Source organism: Mixophyes fleayi, chromosome 3, assembly GCF_038048845.1.
Source record: "Mixophyes fleayi isolate aMixFle1 chromosome 3, aMixFle1.hap1, whole genome shotgun sequence".
Taxonomy (NCBI): domain Eukaryota; kingdom Metazoa; phylum Chordata; class Amphibia; order Anura; family Limnodynastidae; genus Mixophyes; species Mixophyes fleayi.
The window spans coordinates 27,176,031-27,201,417 of NC_134404.1; the positions used below are offsets into that span (position 1 = coordinate 27,176,031).

The following is a 25,387-nucleotide window of genomic DNA, read 5'->3' on the forward strand; positions in this document are numbered from 1 at the left end:
CTATTTTCACTGGGCATTTGAGCAGATATTTCCCTTTTTACTATGGGGCATTACTGACTGACAATCTCAATACTGAGTAACATCATGTGGTTTGTGCAATTAATGCTGATCAATTGATATATGTATAACCATGTAATCTATTAAAGGATTTTATTAAATGAAACAGCCAAGTGGATACACAGGACTATACAACGATTTCCAGCCAATCAGATATGGGATGACAAAGTGGGAGTATTATAAATGCCCACACAGGACCCATATGTTCAATTCACCCTTGAGAAAGTTCCTCCAGGACAAAATACATTGGACACGCCCCGGGTATTCCATTCGCTGCATCTAAATACCGAAAGTGAAGCTTGTGTTCCACAGTGGAAAGCAAGCGTCTCCCAACCTACGCCACGCTGATACTTGCCACGCTGCCGAACCTCCACCCTCAAAGAAATTGCTGGGTACCCAGCCATCACCGACTCAAGCAAGTATAACATTTTATTAGGACCTCTGTTCTATGCCTACTATCATTGCTAACATGGCGGGGGAAGAATCTGTACAATACAGGTTAGGATAACACAGTGTAATCCCTACAATCTTTCCTCCCGCATAGAGAACACAAGGCAAGATCAACTATAATTCACTATCCACAGTGGACTATCACTAACCCTGATTTTTACAGTGGTTAGTATATCAAAATGGGAATTGGCTGGACACTTGGCTGAACTTTTCTTTTATATTAGATATGGTCCAATATGGATTGTGATTACCACTCAAGCACAATCTAATTTATATGTAATATTGTGTGATGCATATTTTTGTGATCAATAAGTATTTTTATGTGGTTTTCTGACACATAAGTTAATGTTGTTGTATAATGTCAGCAATTGATGGGATTGTTTACATGTAAGGAAGTTACTTTGAATAAATATTGTTAAATTATAGATTGTCATTCCTAATTAGGAGGGAATACCAAATAACAACTAAAATGGACAATATAAAAAATCCCACTAGCATTTTGGTACACATATGCAAAAACATTATTATTAGTCAACGAGCTAATACACCTTAGTTTTCTGCGCATCTAAACACTTGGAGAGCAAAGGCTAGCCCATCTGAATCAATCCTACAGAAGAGCTACTATAGCACAAATTGCTAAAAAAGTTAATGCTGGCTATGGTAGAAGGGTACCTTACAGTGCATCACAACATGCAGCATACAGGGCTGCTTTACCACAGACCAGTCAGAGTGCTCATGATGTCCCCTGCCCACAGCCATAACTGGACCATGGAGCATTGGAAGAAGGTGGCCTAGTCTGATGAATCATGTTTTCTTTTACATTGTCTGGACAGCCAGGTGTATTTGCATTTACCTGGGGCAGAGATGGCACCAAGATGCACTATGAGAAGAAGGCTAGCCAGAAGAGGCAGTGTGACGCTCTGGGCAATGTTCTGCTGTAAAACCTTGGGTCTTGACATTCATGTGGATATTACTCTGACACGAACCACCTATTATTATTATTATTATCTTTTATTTATAAGGCGCCACAAAGGGTCTGCAGCGCCATATATGACATATACAGAAAACAGTGATCTATGACACAACATGATACATGAAGAACAAAATGCAAAGATAAGACCTACTGAAATAATAAATATAAAAAAATAACATAAAATAAAATACAGATAACATGGTAATGCAGATCAAAATAATTCTGGGACAGTGAGTGAGTAGTAATCAATGAGAAGTAGGCCGAAGCTTAAGAGAAAAGGTATAGGGAAGCAGGCCAAGAGGTACAGAGGGTAATGGAATATTAGAAGGAGAACACAAGAAAAGAGAAATAATACCTGGACACTGAGGAAATGTCTCTGAAAAACATTTATCAATTTGTGGTCTCTGATGAAATGTCACTGAAATAAATCTAATAACTCCTGCACACTGAGAGAATGTCACTGAAAAACATCTAAAACCTCCTGGACACTTAGGGAATGTCACTGACATACAGAAAATAATTCATGGACATTGATGCAATGTCACTGAAAAACATCTAATAATTCCTGCACACTGACAGAATGTCAATGAAAAACATTCAAAAAATCCTGGAAACTGAGGAAATGTCACTGAAAAACTTCTAATAATTCCGATACACTGAGGGAATGTCACTGAAAAATATTGAATAATGCCTGGATACTAAGGGAATGTCACTGAAATACATCTAATAACTCCTGGACACTGAGGGAATGTCACTGACATACAGATAATAAATCCTGGACACAGAGGGAAACCTAAATAAACATTATTAATGACCAAATATACCCATTCATGGTAATGGTATTTACTGACGGCAGCAGCCTTTTTAAGCAGAATGATGTGCCCTGACCCACTGCAAAAAATTGTTCAGGATTGGTTTGAGGAACATGACAAAGAAAGATTTCAAGGTGTTGACTTGGCTTCCAAATTCCCCAGATCTCAATCCGGTTGATCATTTATGTGATGCAGTGGAAAAACAAGTCTAAGCTGTGTGAGGCCCTACCTCACAACTTACAGGCTTAAAGGATCTGCTGCTACGGTATTGGTACCAGACGCAAAAAGAGCCCTTGTGGAGTCCATGCCTTGACGGGCCAGAGCTGGATTTTTATGGCAGCATGAGAGTGACCTACACAATATTAGGCAGGTGGTGTTAAAGTTAAAGCTGACCGGTGTAAATATATATATATATATATTTACACAGTGTATACATACACTGGTGAAAACAACTAAATGACTTAGGTAATGGGTTGTTCTTGGTACATTAACACCGGTGGGGAAATATGGAATTCAATAGAACCTATGAGAACAAATGTGAAACAGTTTATCTGCGTTACTTTGTGGTATGAATGTCATGGACAATGTAATTATAATGATGTCTAGTTCATAAAAGCTGTTTATAAAAGTATTCATGTATTATAATGATACTTTGTATTCTTATACATGCATTTTTACCTTTCCTCACTATTAATTTTGTTCATATTAAATTTAACAATGTATCTTTGTTCCATATTCAGGAAAACCTTTTAACAATTTCACCATCATCAACGCTGCTGTCGCCAATATCATAGTGTCCATACTACACGGTCAGAGATTTGAATATGGGGATCCAAACATACTGAGGCTCATGAATTTAATTAATGACAATATCAGGATCGGGGGAAGCCCTATGGTCAGGGTAAGTATGGTAAAATCCATCTGTCAGATGGATTTTAAAGATGTCCAATGTATTTTTCTTAACTTCAGTTTCCTCCAGCTAATAATATGATCATTGTTGCAATTTCATAAGAATTAAGTTCAGACAAGTTTAATTGCTGTTAATAGGGAATGGATTGATAAGATTTTGTGTACATCCCATTTAAGTTGGTGTATTTGCTTAGGAGATAGCATGTCTACTTCCCCAGCTTTGGAAAAACTCAGTCCACAGTCCCAGGATGGCGACCCTTGCTATTTGGCGTCAAGTTTCATGCCAAATTCACGTACAGTATCCTAAGCAAAATCTATTTATTACAAGTGTAAAATTATGCATAAAATTGTGTTCCCATTTTCTTTAAATTCATCATGCCTGTATTGCATACCATTTTCATAGTCTGTTTATCATGCAATTGTCATCTACAATGCCAGGAGAAGTGGTGGTGTAACCACATCTCACTCCCCTTATCCAGAATTTCTCCCGTGCTGCCTCCCACCACTGGAATGATCTCTCTTATTTTATCAGACTATCTCCTAGCCTAAATAGCTTCAAAAAGTCATTAAAAACCCACCTGTTTAGAAAAACCTGCCAGTCCTCCACCTAACCATTTCATAATGTAGTATACCTCACCCTCTATTATCCTCCATCTCTCTCACTCTTGTTTTTTGCTGTCAGTTACCTTCACATTGGCTTAAAACCATGTGTCAACCATTTGTCTGTCCCATTCTCTTAAGATTGTAAGTTCTAGTGAGCAGGTCCCTCTTCACTTCTGTTCTCATAATGTGTAAAGTTTGTTCTGCGCACTGCGCACCTCTTCCTAGGGCTCTCTGCCAATTGTTCATTCCTCCATTGTCTTCACACTTCTTTCAGTGGCTCTAAACCTGCTAGTTGTACCCACGCTAATGGGCACAGGTTTCAGCTTCCGCTGAATATGACCCTTACACCAACGTGTTGAGAGTTGTAGTGTTATTTGTTTACTGTATGGTACTGCCTTGTTGTCTCAAAATCTTGAAATTTCATGTTACATGTAATATTATATGTTTCTAAACAATATATTATATTTTATTTTCTTTTTAAGTTGTATAATAGATATCCCTCAGTGATAGGCTGGCTCCCTGGGAGTCACAGAAAAGTTTTTGAAAACATACGCAGAATGAATGAATTTATTAAAGAGACATTTATAAAACAGGACAAAGAATTGGACATAAATGATCAGAGGAATCTCATTGAATCATTCCTTGCAAAGCAGCAAGAGGTATGTATTTAACTTTTATCTCCTTATATCTTATATGTAGTAGGTTATTTTTTTGTATTTGCTCTAGCGATGAGCAAAATAGTGGCAAAACTCTGCAGTGTATTTATAAATTTACATTTTGCTGAATTTATTGATTATGAATAGAGCTGGGATAATTCATTATGCAGTATGGTTGGGTTTGAATTAGGAACAGTTCATGCCAAATTCCCCAGGTGAAGTCTACAACATTTTGAGGTCTAATGCAAAACGGGGCAAATTTTCTGCTGAACTAGTTTTGAAAATTTTGCTTAACTAATTTGCACATTTATCAGTTTGATGATCTCCATTGGCCAATTCTTAATTGAATGTTTGTGCCATGAATAGATCTGAATCGATTCAGGGGTTGTGTGGTTCAAGCAAAACTTTCTGCCATCCCGTCAGCAAAGATTATTTATGAAAAGGCCGAACCTCAACCACTTGTCCTCATAGCACATTCATATGTGCACGGCCACCTCTTGAGTAATAAAGGGACTACTAAGTCCAGTCCACTATCATTGTAGGATCACTCCCTTCTTTTGTTCAGTTTCTAACTTAAAATACTGCTTGGTTTATGTGAAACAATGCAGTGTGATTTTTGGACTTGTGCGATTGAAATGTCGAAGTCAGCATATTGGATAAAGTCATTTCAATTAAAATCGAGCAAACTTGGTTGTCTTTGTCTGAAAAGATGCGTACAGTATGCTAAGGCGTAAAAGGGCACGCTACGGCGTGGAAGGGCGTATGCAGCTGCAACACGTGGCAACAACAGTATTTAGTCTTTTACATACATTCGCACAAACACTCACACTTGTAAAATAGTACACATTAAAGGTAGTTGCAACACATAGTCATTTATGTCGAAATATAGTAGTATTTATATGTAATAATATAAATTATATGCATATCAGTAAAACATATGGTACACGTTGAAGGAATCTAGTCATGTGTGGTATCATACTAATCCTCTTCGCATTTGCGACTGTCCGGTTCACTCTGCGAAGGAATCACAGAGTGCATATGCAAGCTATTAATGTTAAGGAATTATGGACTATTATGACTGAGTAATCTTGGCGGGAAGATCAGAGCTTATCCCCTGAAGAGATGACCCCCTCCTTTAGATTCCTGAGCTTAAACTAGCCAATGATTGACAACCCCTTGGACCTTCCTGAAACCTGGACCAATAGAGGCAAGCTATACCATCTACATTGTTTTACTGTATTTCTGTGTGCACATAAGCAGCAGCTCCTCATCTAGTGTTCAGACATCTTGTCCCCAGACTTCAGGATTGAATGACTGCACACTGGATCCAGAACGCCTGCGATAAGTAATGGCTGTACTTATTATAATTTTCGCTTGAATATCTACTGCTACTTTAAGAGAATAAATCTTTGTGCGCTGGAAACACAAAATCGAGATTCGACAATCATTATTGGTTAGCGACAATACGCACTTAACAATTTGGTGGCTCATCAGCTTTGGAGGTTTTGTTGCCGGACGAGACCAACGGATTTCGGTTCCGCAACAAATGGTGGAGACGCGTCATATACGGGTAAGAACGCAATGTGTTCAAAACCTGAATTTTACTCTGTGTTGTGAAACTGAATGTCCATTTTGCATTGTCTAGGGCACGCTAACTAGAACCTAGGGACAAAAGAGAAAACTGTTTCTTTTTACTGTTCCTGCTTTGCGTATGTGAACTTCCGGTAGATTTGTCACTTGGTTAAACAATCGTTTTGATAGTTATACATGCATAGTATAAATCACTTGTGAAAGTCTCTGAAATGTTATTACTATTGTTGGGAATATTGTTGATTTTCTGCGCAGAAAACTAAGGTGTATGTGTTTGGTGATTGTATGATTTTGAAGTGAAAGTTGATTTACTGTTGAAAAGACAGGGATATCGGTTGCCGCTTGACGAGGCGGGCTGGACAACCGAGGTAGTATACAAGGCAGGTATACTGGCAGCAAAAGCCCTGTTTGAAAAGAGAACAGTTAAAAAGCTTTTGGAAACTTTCTCCCCAAGAGTAATCGCAAAGTTTAGCGATAGTTAGTATTGCTAAGCGGTGCGATCAAACCGCATGGTTTATTGTGCAACCCTGCTTGTGACTTGGGTTGAACGGCTGGAGGAATTACACTGGTACAAACGGGTAAACTCCGGTACTACCAGTTCAGTAATACTCAACAGAATTTTGTGGCGAGCCAGGATATCGAGGAGCTGTTATTTCTGATGTCCATAGTGATATTTCTGTGTTAGGAGGTGTGTGGGAGCAGCCTGTGAAACCGTCCACGGATATAAATCTCTAGTAGATTCTGTTTGAAAGGAGAACAGGTAAAAAGTATTTTTGCGTAGCGTTGAGAAATAGGTTGTTTTCACAATGGGTGCTAAGCAAACGCTAGAGATGGTTGATGTTGTACTGCCTAAGGAAGAGCCTATTGGTTCAGCGAGATTTCTCATGTGTAAGAAATATGGTGCATACGCAACTGCGTATTGCGAAACGTGGGTCAAGATGACCAAAGATTGTGATAGGCCTTTCCCAACAATAGGGAGTTTTAATTCAGAGGTACTAAATACTGTAAAAGATAAAGTATGGTTGATTAAGTCAACGAAAAAGAGACATAGACATAATGATTGTTTAAAATTGTGGCAAATGGAAGGTAACACGTGGCAGAGCAGCGAATGCACAGCGGAAGTAGGCGTGGCGAAAAGCAAGCACACAACGGAAGTAGCCGTTGTGAAGCGTGGAGAACTCAGTGCAAGCGCGCCCCCGCCACCTTATGTGGCGGGAGGGGTAAGTACAGCCGTTATTAAAATTGAAAAAAGAGAAATTGCTAAGTTATATCCTGTTTTAAGTCAGTTTAAAACAAGTGTATCAGAAGATGAAGATGAACCCACTGTGATTTCGGCCATTGCTCATGCTGTTAATATGCTAGAGGTTCAGCGTAAGTATGGGAAAGGAGCAATGGCTGAGATAGGTGAGAGTAGTGTGATCACTAAGAGTGATAGCGTTCTAAGTCTTGAAGCAGCAGATCCGGTAGTGACTTCTGGAGCCAAGGAACCAGTGGGTGCGTACCCAGTCCGCACAATATCAGTTCCCAATGGGAAAGCGGATAAGGATGGTATAGTCCCTTTAAAGAATGTTACAATGCATTGTCCCTGGACTAGATCAGAATTACGTTCCATTATGACTGAATTCCCAGACCCTAGAAAGGAGTTGGCTAAGTGTCAGAAATTTGTTAAAGACTTAGGAAATGCACACGAACCAACCAATAAGGATTGGCGTGTAGTGTTGAGGGCTTGTCTTCCTCCCAATACTGACATACAAAAATTTATTAAAGATTGTTTGTTGGACGAAGATGACACCTTGACTGATGAGATTAACCAAGAGAATATAGAACAAATTGTCAAACATTTAGCCATCTATTTTCCAGTAGTGGTAAATTGGAGTAAGATTTTCACCATAAAACAAAAAGATAGTGAAACTGCAGCGGACTATTTTGGTAGAGCTCTTGCATCAATGACACAGTTTACTGGGGTATCAGATATAAGGGAGAACCCACATCATAGGGAAGTAGTGGTAACAGTACTGATGGATGGTTTAAAGGAAAATCTAAAAACAAGAGTACAAACCTCAACCCCTGGTTGGAGAGGCAGCACAGTAGATTCTCTTAGTGAAATTGCTGTGGAACATGATAAAAATATCTTTAGAAAGAAAGAAGAGAAAGGTGATAGGTTGATGACGGTGAGTATTCAAGCTTTGGAGGGAATACGCACACAACCACAAACATACCAAGCATACGACACAGGTAATAAGGTAATGGTATGTTTTCGCTGTCATAAAGAGGGACACATAAGGAGATTCTGTCCAGAAGCAAGGAAAGAAACATCAAGGGGGGAATCATATAGGTATCCTCTACGGAGAAACACACATAGGCAAGAGAACACACAGCTACCTGCGCATGTTATAGCAGCAAATATTGCGCGGAAATATGATAGTCAGCGCTAGGGGTCAGGTCATACCTGTAGTCTACAGCCAGTGAGGTTAACTGAGAGTCTGGGGGAAGAACCAACAATGATAGTTGACATAGCTGGTAGGAAACACTTTTCTTGTAGATACAGGGGCGGCCAGATCTGTGATAACCTCTCCTTTTAATCTACAGGTGACCAGTAAAACTAATCCAGCTATGGGGTTAACGGGAAGAGTGTTACATTATCCTCTAACTAAACCCGCTGAAGTTACTATCGGGCCTCTGCATACTAAGCATTCGTTTCTCTTGGCTGCAGCGGCTCCTACTAACTTGTTAGGGAGAGACTTGTTATGTAAAATGGGATGTGTCATATACTGTACTTCAGATGGTGTGTTCCTAGATATACCCGAGAAGGTCGCTCATGAGGTACAGGACATATTGGACACCCCTCAAAGGTTAATGTTACACTCTACTGTTATAGAACCAAGTCCATCTCAAGTAAAGGGGATGTTGCTGGAAATACCTGGTTCACTATGGACCAGAGATGGACAGGACACTGGACTGATGGCAAACGTAGCCCCTGTCATGGTAAATCTAAAAAGTGGTATGATAGCTCCAAAAATCCCACAGTATCCATTAAAACCAGAGGTGGAACTAGGGGTATATCCTGTTATTGAGAGGCTGTTACAACAAGGGATTTTAATTTGTGCAGCCAGTACAGCAAACAGTCCCATTTTTCCTGTGAAGAAGAGTGGGGGGAGGGGCTATAGATTAGTCCAGGACTTAAGGGGAATTAATAAAGTTGTTGAGAGCCAATTCCCCGTAGTGCCCAATCCAGCTGTCATCCTCATGCAGATTCCACCGTCTGCTAGTCATTTTACTGTCATTGACCTATGTTCTGCTTTCTTCTCAGTCCCCCTTCACCCTGACTGTCAATACCTTTTTGCATTCTCCTATCGGGGAGTGCAATACACATGGACCAGACTACCCCAGGGGTTCATTGACAGCCCCAGTATTTTCTCCCAAGCCTTACATGACTGTTTGCAATCCTTTCAACCCCACAATGGGTCTGTTCTAATTCAATATGTGGACGATTTGTTGCTGTGCTCTGATTCTTTTATGTCATGTTTACATGATACTAAATTGTTGTTGCTCCATCTCTCACAAACAGGGCACAAGGTGGCAAAGGACAAATTACAGCCATGTCAGACTAAGGTCAAATACTTAGAACACTGCCTCACTAAAGGGCTAAGACACCTGACAACCGACAGGATTGAGGCCATACAACACATGACTCTGCCTCAGTGCCAGAAGCAGATTTGTACTTTCCTGGGGATGTGTGGATACTGTAGATCCTAGATCCCAGGTTTTTCCATTCTGGCATTACCATTGCAGGAGCTAGTCTCTTCCTCAAAACCAGAACGTGTTGTACACACAGAAGAGTCAGAGCAAGCGTTCTTTAATCTTAAAGATAGTCTGACTAGAGCACCTGCATTGGGAATACCTGATTATGAAAAGCCTTTTAAGCTATACTGTACGGAAGATGATGGTGGTGCAGCAGGGGTCCTCACACAGAAACATGATGACGCTAGCAGACCAGTAGCATATTACAGTGCACAATTGGACAATGTGGCAAGATCACTCCCAACATGTCTCAGAAGTGTAGCAGCAACTGCTCTTCTGGTACGTAAGAGCGAGGACGTAGTATTAGGACATAATTCAACTGTCTATACACCCCATGCTGTATCAGCTCTGTTACTCTGTTAAATTCAGCCCAAACCAGACATGTTTCTTCAGCTAGATTCACAAAGTGGGAACTAGCTCTGATGGCACCCTCAAACATCACCATCAAATGATGTAGCACCTTAAATCCAGCTACATACCTTCCATATGTGTCTCTAGAGACACAAAGGGTGGGAGGTGAGGAGACCCTGGTCGATGATGAGTTAGGCAAGAATACTGACACGCATGACTGTATGGAACACCTGAATCAAACCTTTACTGCAAGGCCCAACATACGTGACACCCCCTTAGAAAATGTAGATTTTACGTTTTATACAGACGGAAGTTGTCATAGACAGACAGAGACGGGAGAGCTATGTACTAGTTACGCTGTGGTAGACGATCAGGATGTGGTAGAAGCTGAACCCTTTGGCCCACCTCACTCAGCCCAGGTGGCGGAACTAGTAGCATTAAGGAGAGCGTTTGAGTTGGCAGAGGGTAAATCAGCCAATATATATACTGACTCTAGGTACGCCTTTGGGGTAGTGCATGATTTTGGGGCCCTTTGGCATCTTAGAAACTTTACGACAGCAGCAGGTACGCCAGTGGCACATTCACAACACATAAAAGGACTTCTGACAGCGATACAGTTACCCAGAACAGTAGCCATCATAAAGTGCAAAGCCCATACCTTTGAAGAAGACCCAGTGTCATTGGGCAACAACAGGGCAGACGAAGCTGCTAAATGGGCAGCAGGGCAACCTATGACTGTATCGACTGAGACTATGATGGTTTTTCAGACATTAGACATGCAGAAATTAATTGAAATGCAAGATTTGTGTTCCCTGCAGGAAAAGGCGGTCTGGAAGGCGAAGGGATGTGATCAAGAGCCCTCAGGACTCTGGAGGGATGGACAAGGTAAGCCTGTAGCTCCCCGAACATACTATCCAAGCCTGGCTGAAGCAGCACATGGTCTGACTCACCTGGGTAAAGAAGGTATGTGCAAACTGGTGAGAGCATACTGGTGTGCTCCTGGATTTTCCTCTCAGGCTGGTAAGAAAGCAATGTCATGTCTTGTTCGAGGAAAAATGTCGGGAAAACTATTCCAACTGAGCCATCCCACGTCCTACAGACGGACCTTTTCATTTAATACAAATTGACTATATCCAATTACCACAGTGCAGGAATCTAAAGTATGTGTTAGTGTGTATTGATGTGTTTTCCGGTTGGGTAGAAGCATATCCGGCAGCCACTAATACTGCTGTGTTCACTGCAAAGAAAATTGTACAAGATTTTTTATGTAGGTTCGGTATCCCTAGAATCATTGAAAGTGATAGGGGTACCCACTTTACTGGTGATATCTTCTAAAATATGTGTAAACTCATTGGAATCGGTAGCAGACTTCAAACCCCTTACCGACCGCAAGCCAGTGGTAAGGTGGAGAGAGTAAACGGTACTATAAAGAACAAGCTTGGTAAGGTAATGGCTGAAACTGGGTTGGCATGGCCCGAGGCTTTGCCATTGGTCCTCCATAGCATTCGGACCACTCCCAGACCTCCTCTTAATCTGTCCCCCTTTGAGATACTGTTCGGACGACAACCTCATTTGATCGTGAGTCCACTAGACGACTTGAAGTGTAATAATGAAGTGGCTGTACAATATCTTATAAGAATGAGTAGACAGCTAAAGCAACAACAACAAAAACTAAAAATGCTGTCACCTGGTATGCCAGAAACGAACTGTCATGATGTTCAACCTGGAGACTATGTTATGATCCGCAATTTCTTACGTTCAGGTTGTTTAATAGACCGTTGGGAAGGCCCGTACCAAGTGCTGCTGACCAGTACTACATCGCTGAAAGTTTCAGAGAGAGACACTTGGGTCCATTCCACCCACTGCAGGAGAGTCTGTAACCCGGAGAAAGTGCAAGATAAAACTAAGACCGACGACATAGATTTGTCACTTGTGAGTCTGTTCCGGGAGACATAAAGCCTGCAGTCGAGACACCTGAACCAGAGACGTTGCCCCAGAACTATCTTTCCAGAGATGGAGTGGGGGTTTTTGTTTTTCTTTTGTTTCAGGATTTTCCTTGTTTATACTTTTTCTAGGACATTCCATTTTTGTGAAGGAGGATGGAGGACGGAGGAGGGTTCTGGTAGTGATGCGGATGAGATGGAGGCAGAGGAAAAGTTATTAGAATACTCAGAGCAGCCCATTATCAAGCTTGGTCCGGGGGTTATGAAAAGGTCTGCTAGCTCAGGAAATCGGAGGCAGTGTGAGGGGCTATTGTCTGATGAGTATTGTATCTGCAAGTTCTGCGACTCCCTCGTTGAAGAGAGATGCATCCAGCGATGTCAGTCCACCGGTAATCTGAATGTGGGCGGACATCCTTTGGAGGATTATCACTCCCTGGTGGGTAAGGTGCTAAACCAAACCGAGTGCTGGGTGTGCTCTCATGTGCCACAGGGGCAGCATAACATAGGACTAGTGCCATTCCCTTTAAACATCTCCGAAGTACTCGAATTGAGGGGTGGGAGGCCCATAGAGGAAAGGTACAATAACACTAGGTCCCCTAGTCTAACGCTTTGACAATACTCTGTAGACAGATCTTTGCTGAGCCTGAATATCTCTCATGCAAAACGTCTGGAGAATTGGGAAGCTGGCCCATCAGATCAGACAATGGCTCGCCACACTCATTTTAGAGGGAGACTCACAAGGTCACTAATAGGCAGGAATGTTGATGTAAGTTATAAATTAGGGCGTATAACCAAACATAAGAAAATGTCCATTGGTAAAGTCTCTATAGATAATTGTGAGAATGTCATCCATGCTGACACGTGTCTTGAGCAAATGAAGACTCTAAGCATGGGTAGTTTCGTCAAAACTCTATGTGATATAATTAATGGGCATACTGTTCCTTATGTTCTCCCTGATGATGTGTATTTTGTTTGTGGAAGAAAAGCTTATTCCTGGGTGACTCCGAGTTCCAAGGGCTTGTGTTTTTTTAGCTAAACTGGTTCCTGAAATCATGACTATTACTCTTGAACAAATGGTTGATATTCACAAGACTACATCACCACCATACATACACACACAGTATGAACACTGTGGCAAGAGAAATATGATTCCTGGTGAGGAACCCATAGCTACAAAATTGATTAGCGAAACCGCTGGTTTCAAGTTATGGTTGCTCTAGATCTCACCAGGACCGCTCGGGGAACATTTAACTTTAAATATATCCAAGACCTAGCTAAATTAATAGATAATATCACCGAGATGTATGATGACACTTTCAGGTATACTGGAAGGGAGCTACAAGCGTACAAGAAGGAGTTGGTGCAACATAGACTGGTACTTAATTATCTCACCTCTATTACTGGTGGGTACTGTGTGACACTGGCCACCCAGTTCGGTGTAAAATGTTGCACGTATATCACCAATAATACGGATTGACCCTAAGGAGGTTATAGACCGGAAGATGGATGAAATTCTGCAACTGAAATGGGAATTTCGAAGGAACCATAATTCTTCGTTATATGAGGTCGGGGAAAAGGTGGCAGGTTGGTTCTCATGGTTGAACCCTGTGAAATGGTTCTCTGGTCTGGGGGAATGGGTACAGGAAATGGTTGCTAGTGTAGGTAAGCTCCTTCTCCTTATACTGGGTGTCATCTTAGCAATTGGTTTATTTGTCAAATGTGTTCCTACTGTGTTGAAGTGTGGGAAACAGTCTTCTAGGAGAAACACTGAGAACGAGACAGAAAGGGAGGTGCAAGACACCGAGATCATGGTATGTGAAGAAGTGTTGTATAACCCTGAACTTGAAACGGTGATTAGGTGATAGTTTATTATACTATCAAAGGGTGGAGCTGTCGAAGTCAGCATATTGGATAAAGTAATTTCAATTAAAATCGAGCAAACTTGGTTGTCTTTGTCTGAAAAGATGTGTACGGTACGCTAAGGCGTAAAAGGGCACGCTTCGGCATGGAAGGGTGTACGCAGCTGCAACACGTGGCAACAACAGTATTTAGTCTTTTACATACATTCGCACAAACACTCACACTTGTAAAATAGTACACATTAAAGGTAGTTGCAACACATAGTCATTTATGTTGAAATATAATAGTATTTATATGTAATAATATAAATTATATGCATATCAGTAAAACATATGATACACGTTGAAGGAATCTAGTCATGTGTGGTATCATACTAATCCTCTTCACATTTGCGACTGTCCGGTTCACTCTGCGAAGGAATCACAGAGTGCATATGCAAGCTATTAATGTTAAGGAATTATGGACTATTGTGACTGAGTAATCTTGGCGGGAAGATCAGAGCTCATCCCCTGGAGAGATGACCCCCTCCTTTGGATTCCTGAGCTTAAACTAGCCAATGATTGACAACCCCTTGGACCTTCCTGAAACCTGGACCAATAGAAGCAAGCTATACCATCTACATTGTTTTGCTGTATTTCTGTGTGCATATAAGCAGCAGCTCCTCATCTAGTGTTCAGACATCTTGTCCCCAGACTTCAGGATTGAATGACTGCACACTGGATCCAGAGCGCCTGCGATAAGTAACGGCTGTACTTGTTATAATTTTCGCTTGAATATCTACTGCTACTTTAAGAGAATAAATCTTTGTGCGTTGAAAACACAAAATCGAGATTCGACAATCATTATTGGTTAGCGACAATTTGCACTTAACAGAAACATAAAGACACTTGCGATCCATCCCCCTTTTCTGTGTACTCTGAACTGTTTTTGTCTTACTGCTTTACAGTTTATTGTTCTTTCTTGTTCCTATGCTGTCAGGCGCCATCTCTGCACTGACACTTGGTGCAGGAGACGGACGCCTGCACCTTCCAAGCAACCACGTCCTGTTGCCTAGCAGTTGGACGCTATCTCTACTCACCTGTCTGTAGCCAGCATGTCTTGCCGCCAAAATCTCCCTAACCCTATCAGGAGGCACCTTAGGGTATAAGGCAGCCTCTCTCTCCTTCTTGAATTTGGCCAATAAGCGAGGGGCATGTAGCTCTTGTACATCGATCCAAGATCTCTCCTCGGGGCCATAACCCCTCCAGTCAACAAGATATTGGTGGTGCCCCCTGAGATCCAGAAATCCAGAATCTGATTGATCTCATATTCTTCCCCAGTCCCAGTAAAGACTGATCATGGGGAAGAATGTGAGATCAATCAGATTCTGGATTTCCGGATCTCCAGGGGTTGCCACTAATATCTTGTTGACTGGAGGGGTTATGGCCCTGAGGAGAGATCTTGGATCGATGTACAAGAGATACATGCCCCTCGCTTATTGGCTAAATTCAAGAAGGAGAGAGAGGCTGCCTTATACCCTAAGGTGCCTCCTGATAGGGTTAGGGAGATTTTGGCGGCAAGACATGCTGGCTGCAGACAAGTGAGCAGAGATAGCGTCCCGCTGCTAGTCAACAGGACGTGGTTGCTTGGAAGGTGCAAGCGTCCGTCTCCTGCACCAAGTGTCAGTGCAGAGACGGCGCCTGAGTAATGCATTGGTTAATATATGTTAATGTGTGTGTATTTATGTTAATGGTTCTTTATATTAGACAAGTTATTCTTAAATGTTGCCAGGTGGAATGGTTAATAAGGAGTAAAAGAGAACAATAAGTCTGAGTTAAACAATTAGCATATGCAAATTGGTCATTGTTATACAATACCATAGATTACACTTCTTGTGTCACACTTCTGGTAGCAAAGATGGAAGTCCAATAGAAATGTAATTCAAATGTGAACAGGATTTATTTTAATATCCAAATCTAATGTGTGGGCAGCACGGTGGCTTAGTGGTTACACTTCTGCCTCACAGCACTGGGGTCATGACTTTGATTCCCAACCATGAACTTATCTCTGTGGATTTTGTATGTTATTCCCGTGTTTGCGTGGGTTTCCTCCGGTTGGCTCCGGTTTCATCCCACACTCCAAAAACATACTGTAGGTTAATTCGCTGCTAATAAATTGCCCTTAGTCTCTCTCGGTCTGTGTATGTGTATGTTAGAGAATTTAGACTGTAAGATCCAATGGGGCAGGGACTGATGTGAATGAGATCTTTGTACAGCACTGCGGAATTAGTGGCACTATATAAATAAACAAATGATTATTATTATGATAATGATGATGATGTATTTAACAAGTAAAGTCAATAATCCCAAGTCTGAAAAATGCCCGGTGAAATTATATAATGATTGCAATACAAATTACAAAAGGAAGCAAGGTTCTCTGAAAACATCTAGGTCAGATTCAAACACAATACACTAGCCAATTCTTTAGTCAGGAAGCATCTTTTATAGGCCCAAACAGAAATGATATCCAAGAGGGAATCTTCATGAATCAGTCCTAGCCATCTTGGATGTGGGATATTCTAAGGGCAAGTTCATAACAGAGATCTAAGATGGAAGTCCAATAGCCATGTAGTTCAAATATAAACAAAATTTATTTTAATATCTAAATCTAAATTATCTAAAAAGTAAAGTCAATAATCCCAAGGCAGAGAACGGTCTGGTGAATGCATCAAACAATTGCAATCCAAATCTCAAAAGGGAGCAAGGTTCTGTGAAGGCATTTGTTCAGATTCAAACACAATACACAAGCAAAGACTTTAGTCAGGAACTGTCTTTTACAGGCCCAAACAAGAAATGAGATCCCAGATGGAATCTTCATGAATCAGTCCTGGCCATCATAAATGAGGGATATTCTAAGGGCAAGTTGATAACACCTTCTTCACAGGGATCCAACGGTCCCAAATACCATGGGGGAGGACACTCAGGGTTAAGTCTTATCATCAAGAATCACATCTGTCTGGTGATTGTATATCCACATGTCTGTATTGTCATCTATAGAGTAACCTACATTTTGATTGCAACAATCGAAGTGATTTCCAAGTACCCACTAGGATGTGCAGTCTTCACAGTTTACCCTTATTTATATCTTAAATGACGCAAATGACGTAATTATGCTTAAAATTATCTTCTTATTTTGTCCCTAAATCCACCATATCTGTGTCCCATCCCATTTTAATAATACCCTTATTATGTAAATATTGTCTAAATACTAAGAAATGTAGGTACAAAAGTTTTGAAAATAATTTTCCCTTTTTTCATCCATAATACATAATGTTCACAAACCTTATTTGATCCCAACCTTTTTTGTAGTATAGCATTATGTCTCTCCCAAGCATGTTTAAAATCGCTTACTATATTATATTCTACCACCTTTGATCAACTGTGCCAATACAAGCCCCACATGGGCATGTGTGGCATGTGGGGATGAAAGGTTAATAAAAATTAAAAACGTTTGATCTGTTTAAAAATAACTAAAATCCACAAAAATATATCTCACACTATAATTTATGTCTGCCGCTTTTAGGAAGGATTCAGTTGCTTCCTGACGGATTACAAAATGGAATCATAACCTACTTAAATCAGAATTACTGTAACAATTCTCTGCATAGATATAGTCTATATAAACCAGGCTTTGTTGACCCATGAATTCTTTAAGAACACAACGTCAGATCATGACCCTAAATAGGGTTCTTTCTAGCGAAAGGAATGTCCCAAATTTTAGGACCTATTGAGCTGTTTGCTGATCTGTAAACAAATGTTGATTGCTTGCTTCTTCTGAGATACCAGGGTATCTGATTTACTAAGCTTCTATGAAAATGAATTTGTTGTGTTTTTTTTTTTTTTAAAAAAACACAAGAAAATTGGGCACACACATCTGTATTCAACTACAAGCAGGTCTGAAGAAGCATCGCTTGCTGAATACCGGTCTCGGTACACTCTGCATATACGGCACGTACTGTATTGAGACATAATACATTGCAGGATACGTACATATGTGGAATATAAAGTTCCGGGACAACTCACAGAGAAAAAAAATATATATATTGTCACCTACATAAAAAAAGTAGTTTTTTTCCCATGCTCCCCCAATTAAATATATTTATCAGCATGTTATGAATGTCTACTGTACTTAAAATTCATTTTTACAGTTGCTCTTGATTGCAAGCACATGTTCTAGCATGTATACGCGACTGTCATCACTATCACCTGCCACTTACACCTAACCTGTCGCTGCTGCAAGTGATCAGACACATACATTAGAGATGCCCAAAGCTTGAATCTACCTTGGCACGTTCTTACTGTACATTGACTATGTGCATAAGCCCCTTCCCCTCCCCGTTCTGCCAATGAAATTGTAGGCTGTTGGAAGTGTCCTATATGTTCAAAGATTAATTGAATGTTCTTGTATTCACTGTCGTATAGATCATTTCTGGGCATGCGCAGTGCAATTTAACGCAAATAACAATAACTATCGGCATTTACTTTCCTTAATGAATCACTGTGGCTTGGACCAATAATCTGACTTGTAAAATAACTGTTACAGAATGATTGGTCAGATAAACATTGTTTTCTCCTGGACTTACTGCACCTCAAAAATATTGTATTGGTTACAAAGATTTTCCCATTTATATTATACAGGGAAAGGAAGAATCTACTTTGTATTTCCACAATGACAACCTAGTCACGCTGGCCAGTAATCTGTTTGCTGCTGGAATGGAGACAACATCGACCACTCTGCGATGGGGCCTCCTGCTAATGATGAAATACCCTGAAATCCAAAGTAAGAGACAAGTAGGAAATTTTATATTAATGTCATTTGGCTTCATAGCTGACTATGTCTGTAGTATCATTATGCTAGTCAGTTTTATGTACTGTGATGTATTTATTTCTGAATGACCATGCTATAGTGTCATTGTCCTTATGTGTCATAATTCAAGAGACATCTCATTTTTAACTTATAGAAAAAGTGCAAAATGAAATTGAAAAAGTGATTGGATCAGCTCAACCACAAACAGAGAATAGGAAACAAATGCCGTACACTGATGCCGTCATCCATGAAATTCAACGATTCGGTGATATTGTCCCAGCTAATCTCCCACATGCTGCTTCTCAGGATGTCACATTCAGAGGCTATTTTATTCCAAAGGTGAGTGGAGATTCTTAGAAATATTGATTTGTTCCTTCCTTACTGTGCATTGGTGGCATACATTTAGAGACTCAGATTCTGATGTGGGCAGGGCCCAAGTGATTAACTCTACCCATCAGTAAAAGAACCTTGGGAGTGACGGCTTCCACATTTCTTAAGCAGATAGCAACAATGCTGGAAGCAGGCCTGAAATATTTTTAAATATCAATATGGAATGAATAATTGTGCTAACACTTAAAAAATTAGACCTCATAAATATCCAATTATTCAGAAACATGAATGTTGTCCCGAGCTGCAGGTGGAGGATGAGCCGCTGACGCTCATTGTTTGCTGGTACCTCGCTTCCTCATTCACCCAGGCCATAATCAGGGCAACGGCCGGGACGCTCTCTCAGCCAGCACCGCGTTCTGGCATGAAGGGACAGCCGGGCATGTGCGCAATATTTTTTGTTTAAATAGTTAGTCTCCTGGGGCTAATTTCTACCACAAGGGCTTCTGATCCCTGAACGGCTAAATCTTATATTAAAGGCTTGGCCTCCCTGCCGGTTATAGCGTTGAGGACCTCAGTTGCTGACCTACTCTTTATCCTATGGACACTCTATTCCTTGCTGATTGATTCCTGTTGTGACCCCTGGCTTGTTTTTGGACCCTTCTTTTACTCTGATTGCTCAGACAATTGACTTTGTTATTTGGATATCCCTGCTCTCTGTCAGCCATGATCCTTTTGGCTTTTCATTGATTGCTCTGCTTGCTACCGATCCCTGATCCTGGACTGTTCCTTACCACCTACTCCTGTCTTGGTTACCACCTATTATCTTTCTCCTGTGGAATTGTATATAAGCCTCCAATGCACTAAGAGTTAAGATTAAAGTACCTGTGAGCGCATTAAGCTCTACGGCAAAGGCAGCTGCTATAGGTGAAGACCTCTGTCAACTGTTCTGGAAGCTCATGTCAATAGCCGCTAGTCATAACAAATGTTTGATTAATCAAAACAAGTCCCAGTGTTCAACAATGTCTACTTCTTTAGCAAGGACTTTACTAGTTCCAGAAAAATCTCTCGCTGTTACTTTATTTATAAGTCTCAAAATTATTTCCATATATACTGTACATAACAATAAAAACATAAATCTAAATGTCAAAATTCTAATATCCAGTGATTTAACTTCGTATATATGGTGATATTCCTGTGCTTTTCATGCATCGGTGACACATTCTGTACAAATATCAGTGAATACACTACACAAATATACTTTACACTTTTAAAACTGATAGAATTATGCTTCTTTCATTCCAATAACTAGTTCTTCAAAAAATATAAAAAAGTAAGCTAGAGACTTCCTTTCACCACAAATCTACCAACAAGTTTAAAAATGTTGTCTTTCGACATTATGTCACTCATTCAGTGTTTTAGTTGCCCACTACACCCTGGTGATCTAGGCAGCTGCCTAGGTTTGCAAATACTATATTTATATATGTTAGCTTGAATTAATTCAGTAATTTGAATATTAAATCTTGAATTTTCATGATAAACCTGTACAGAGAATGTTTGCTTTATAAGGGAGCAATGCTGCTTATTCTGATGATCCCTCTTTATATAAACATTTATATTTCCCCAGGGCACAATCGTTCTTCCAATACTGTCCTCTGTACTGAGAGACAAAGCCTACTTTGAGAAACCAGAAGAGTTTTACCCAGAAAATTTCCTCGACTCAGAAGGACATTTCAAGAAGAATGAAGCATTCATACCTTTCTCCTTAGGTAAGATTCATTCTGAAAGTCTTTTTGTAACATTACTGCTCATGAAAAATCAGTAACATTTGTATCTAAAGTATGAAAGTGGAATAATCTTGCATGGAAACACTCTAATTTTAGCATAAGCATTACAGTTAAATAATATGTATATTTATGAGGATGAACAAAATGTGAGAATGTACACAGACATAACCAGAAATGTCCGGGCCCTATAGCAGAATTGTGATGGTGCTCTATATGCTCCATTATAAAGCCATATCGACTATGATGCCTGCTCCATAGTCAGTATCCAATTGGGCAGAGTAGTAATTGGATTAATAGGAAACTGTCCCATTACTCTCAATTATATGTAAAGGGATTTGATCCTCATTTTATTCCAAATCATATAATTGCCTGGATAAATTCATTTTAATGGATTCATTCATCTCCGTTCAGCACAAGATCTGTGTCTCTCATCCACTCTCATCAGATGCTCCCATTTCTGATAACTGGACTTTTTTTGGGCTGCATCCAATCTGTGTGATTCTCTCCCTTGCAAAATAAGACCTTCTTCTAGACCTCAAACCTTCAAGCATTCTCTCGAAAGCCCACCTCTTCAGGCAAGCTTATAAAATTCCTCAACCACCATCATAACCTCCCTAGGTCACCCTATTACCACCCTCTACATAGTTCACAAAAGACAAAAACCCTTTGACCAACATTGCTATGTGACTGGATCATATAGTCCACTAAGCACTTTTTACCTTTGCATTCTGGCTGGACCAATATGCAATATGTAGCACTTAACCTCCTGTATCAAACTCCCATTGTCTCATAGATTGTAAGCTTGTGAGCAGGGTCTTCTTACCTCTCTGTCTGTATTGCCCAGTATTGTTTTAATACTGTGTTTGTTCCAAATTCTAAAGTGCTATGAAATTTGCTGGCACTATATGAATAAATGATGATGATGATTATTTATATAAAGTTGTACTTTCGGACATATTTTTTTCCTCTGGTACATGGCCACATGTACTGTTGGACCCCAAAGCAGTCACATGACTACTGTGCCTATAGTTGCACCCTTAAATGTACAAATATGTACATTATAATCTGTTTTTAACATAGGTGGATCAAAAAATTACAGTATTAGCCTAACCACACTCAAATCACAATAAAATATCAATGCATTATACAAATTCACTTGTTACAAACACACAGTGGAGACTGACTTGTTGTGGCGTGAACCAATATCCTTAAGAGTGCACCTTGACAATTCAATAGGAAGCGATTGCTGTCAATCAGGCACTTAAAAATGTTGACAATACAGCCAATAGGACCTAGTGAATTGATATACTGCGTTTTGACTGTTTCAACCCCTGAAAAAGACGGCATCTGGTGTGTGTAGCTCTTTTATTATCCATTAGTTTGTAAGCTCTGCTGTGAGCAGTGCCCTCCATTATGTATGACCCGTTTTCCCCACTGCTCCACACTGTAGATCACTGTGCCTCCTTACAAATCAATAGTAATCATAATTATCAAATAGTATTGCCCCAACAATATAATTATAAAATAATATTGCTCTCTTAATATAATCACACATTAATTTAAACCCACATTAATATATTCATAAAATTATAATAATGTCACCTTTGTTTCTTCTGGTGGCTTTGTCTAAACCAAATGTAGTTTTCAAACCAGTGCACATCGCTGGTGGTTTGAGTTTTCGCCCTCCACACCACCAAATAGTAAATTCTTTGGTTTGGAGTTGAAAACTGCAAGTAATGTGTGGTAGTTTGATGTCTGAAGGAGCCAAATGAAGCAGGTATGAACATGAAAAATATTTGCATAATTTTCATGCTCCTTCACCATTCAACGCTGCTTGCATGCCAATAAATCACAAAATACTGCATGGATATAGCTGAGCCATGTTTAGTTGTCCTATGAGTGAAAATGCCTTATCTCAGTAATTGTTCATCTTATTTCTCTCCCCCATCTGTCCAACTGGGAACAATAAGAAGCTCAAAGATACCAGGATTTTATGTATTAGTCTGACTTGCACTCAACTGGTCAAAAATAATCAGCTGATTTGTTACAACACATTCAGCATTACTAATAAATACTTTATCGAAAATATATTAGATGTTGCTTTATTCACATATGTACAAGCAGTTAGCTGGTCTTAATGTTTCATATTTATGGTTTAACTAGGTAAAAGAAGTTGTGCTGGAGAGAACCTAGCCAAAACGGAGCTGTTTGTGTTCTTCACAACCCTGCTACAGAACTTCACATTCCGGGCACCACCTGGAGCTAAACTGGACCTCACACCTGCAATTGGATTTATTAATGCACCATTACCTTATGAAATTTGCGCTATACCTCGCAGCTAGACATGTTTTCATCCAAGCTGTTTTGTAAGATATGTTATAATTGTTTTGAATTGTATCAACACCAAATCTCTCGTCCACTCTCTGATTATCTCCCGCTTGGACTACTGCAACCTTCTCCTTATCGGCCTCCCCCTCTCTCATCTCGCTCCCCTTAGATCTGTACTTAACGCCGCTGCTAGGCTTATTTTCCTCTCTCGCCGTTCCACCTCTGTATCCCCACTCTACCAAGCCCTTCACTGGCTCCCCTTCCCCTACAGAATCCTTTTCAAGCTCCTCACTCTGACTTACAAGGCCCTCGCCAACTCCACTGCTCCCTACATCTCTAACCTTATCTCTATTCACACTCCCTCCCGCTCACTGCGATCGTCCAACGATCGTCGCCTCTCTTCTCCTCTGATTACCTCCTCTCACGCACGTATCCTAGACTTCTCCCGCGCCGCTCCCCTCCATTGGAACAAGCTCCCCCGCTCCATCAGAACTTCCCCTAATCTGTCCTCTTTCAAACGAACATTAAAAACCCACCTTTTCCTTAAAGCCTTCCAGTCTCATGCCTAAACTCCCACCGGTCGGCTACCTCTCTTTCTCATCCCTTTTTCCCTTCTCCCCCTTCCTCGACTCCGTCTCCGTTTCTCCCGTCTCTCCGTCTCATCCATGTGTCTGTCTGTCTTCCCCCCCTTTTAGATTGTTCGCTCTTTTGAGCAGGGCTCTCCTACCTTCTGTTTTCATCACTTTTAACTGCGCTCTCCAGCTACTCAGCTCACCTCCTCTCAGTCCCTCTGCCCTCTGTCTCCTCTCGCTTCTCTCCGCTCCCCTCAGTGACTCTCAACCTGTCATCCGTGCCCACCCTCTTGGGCCATAGTTACCTGCCTATACTCACTTTTCCCCTCCCTCCCTCTCTTTCATGCTGTGCCTGAGCCCCCAGAGTTATAGTGCTTACTGTTACTGTTACCTGTTTCACCTTGTACTGTGCCATTGTTTGTCCTTGTACGGCGCTATGGATACTTTGTGGCGCCCTATAAATAAAAATTAATAATAAAAATTAATAATAACACAAAGTGGGGCATGTTTTAATTATCTACTCTATATAGTAAATTACTTTTTAAACAGTTATTTCTGTACATATAGAATTTTTTTGCAATAAAATATGCAATGTTTCTTACTGTATATCAGTTTGAAGAGCAAGATTTTGATTATTCATCACATAATAAAAAAACACTAAAAGTATAAAGGCTAATTTCTGCTATTCTACATTGGTGAGCAGGAACGCCAGTCTGTGGGTGGTGATGAGTATTATTTTATCATTAAACAATTGATACATAGAATCTTTGAATCAATTTTAGCAGGATTGCCTATTTATCTGTTTGTTTGTTTTTTAAATCAATAAATCGATGGTACAGTATGACTTTGTACCACAAGGCATCTCACTGTCTCCCTTTTGTTTTGTTTTTAACGTTTGATAAGTTGCAATTGACATACATACACAAGCAAATCAGTTTAAAATAAAGATAATTAATTCAGAGTATAACTTACAGATAAGCTGTATATTGTGTGTCAAGGGAAATTGACTTGAAGATGGACAGCTTATCAATGGTGATTAATTTCCCAAAAGACTGACAGTTTGTCCCATCTCAACACAGGTTTTTAAGCAGCATCAAATGGGACAGCATTCACAGGGGCAGTGTCAGTGTGGATGCTAATGCGGGGCGAAAATGCCCCCTGGGTGTCACCTAGGGTTTGTTTAAAACTATTCCTAAGTTTTGACCTGTCTTAACTTGTATCAGATATATCCCAGAAACATAACTCTCCCGTCAATAAATCAGTCATAATCTCCTGCACATTTAAATACCAAACATGATGGAATTATAAAAATATGACATACCTTTCCCAAATACATGTGACTACAGCTGTACAACCCTGGTGTGGTTTTTGCCTCTCAGTATGGAGTACCACAAGATTTCAAAAATATGAAATATGAAGGCGTTTTCTTTGAAGTCCCTATTTCTATATACCTGCAAAGAGAGCCTTCATGTGTTGCCTTTGTTTACATAAGATACAGCAAGTCATCACATGGTCTCCTTTTG

The 25,387-nt window shown here is 40.3% G+C and overlaps 1 protein-coding gene across 1 annotated transcript in view; it reads left to right on the top strand.

Annotated features, from left to right (window-relative positions):
* The window catches only part of LOC142143426 (cytochrome P450 2K1-like), a 47,621-nt gene extending 22,904 nt beyond the window's left edge, over nt 1–24,717 (top strand). The window contains exons 5-10 of the mRNA XM_075201266.1: nt 3,033–3,193; nt 4,287–4,463; nt 18,682–18,823; nt 19,005–19,189; nt 20,805–20,946; nt 23,128–24,717. Of these exons, the coding sequence (XP_075057367.1) occupies nt 3,033–3,193; nt 4,287–4,463; nt 18,682–18,823; nt 19,005–19,189; nt 20,805–20,946; nt 23,128–23,306 (986 nt within the window). The 3' untranslated portion in view covers nt 23,307–24,717. The remainder of the gene's footprint in view (nt 1–3,032; nt 3,194–4,286; nt 4,464–18,681; nt 18,824–19,004; nt 19,190–20,804; nt 20,947–23,127) is intronic.
* The last annotated feature ends 670 nt before the right edge of the window (nt 24,718–25,387 follow it).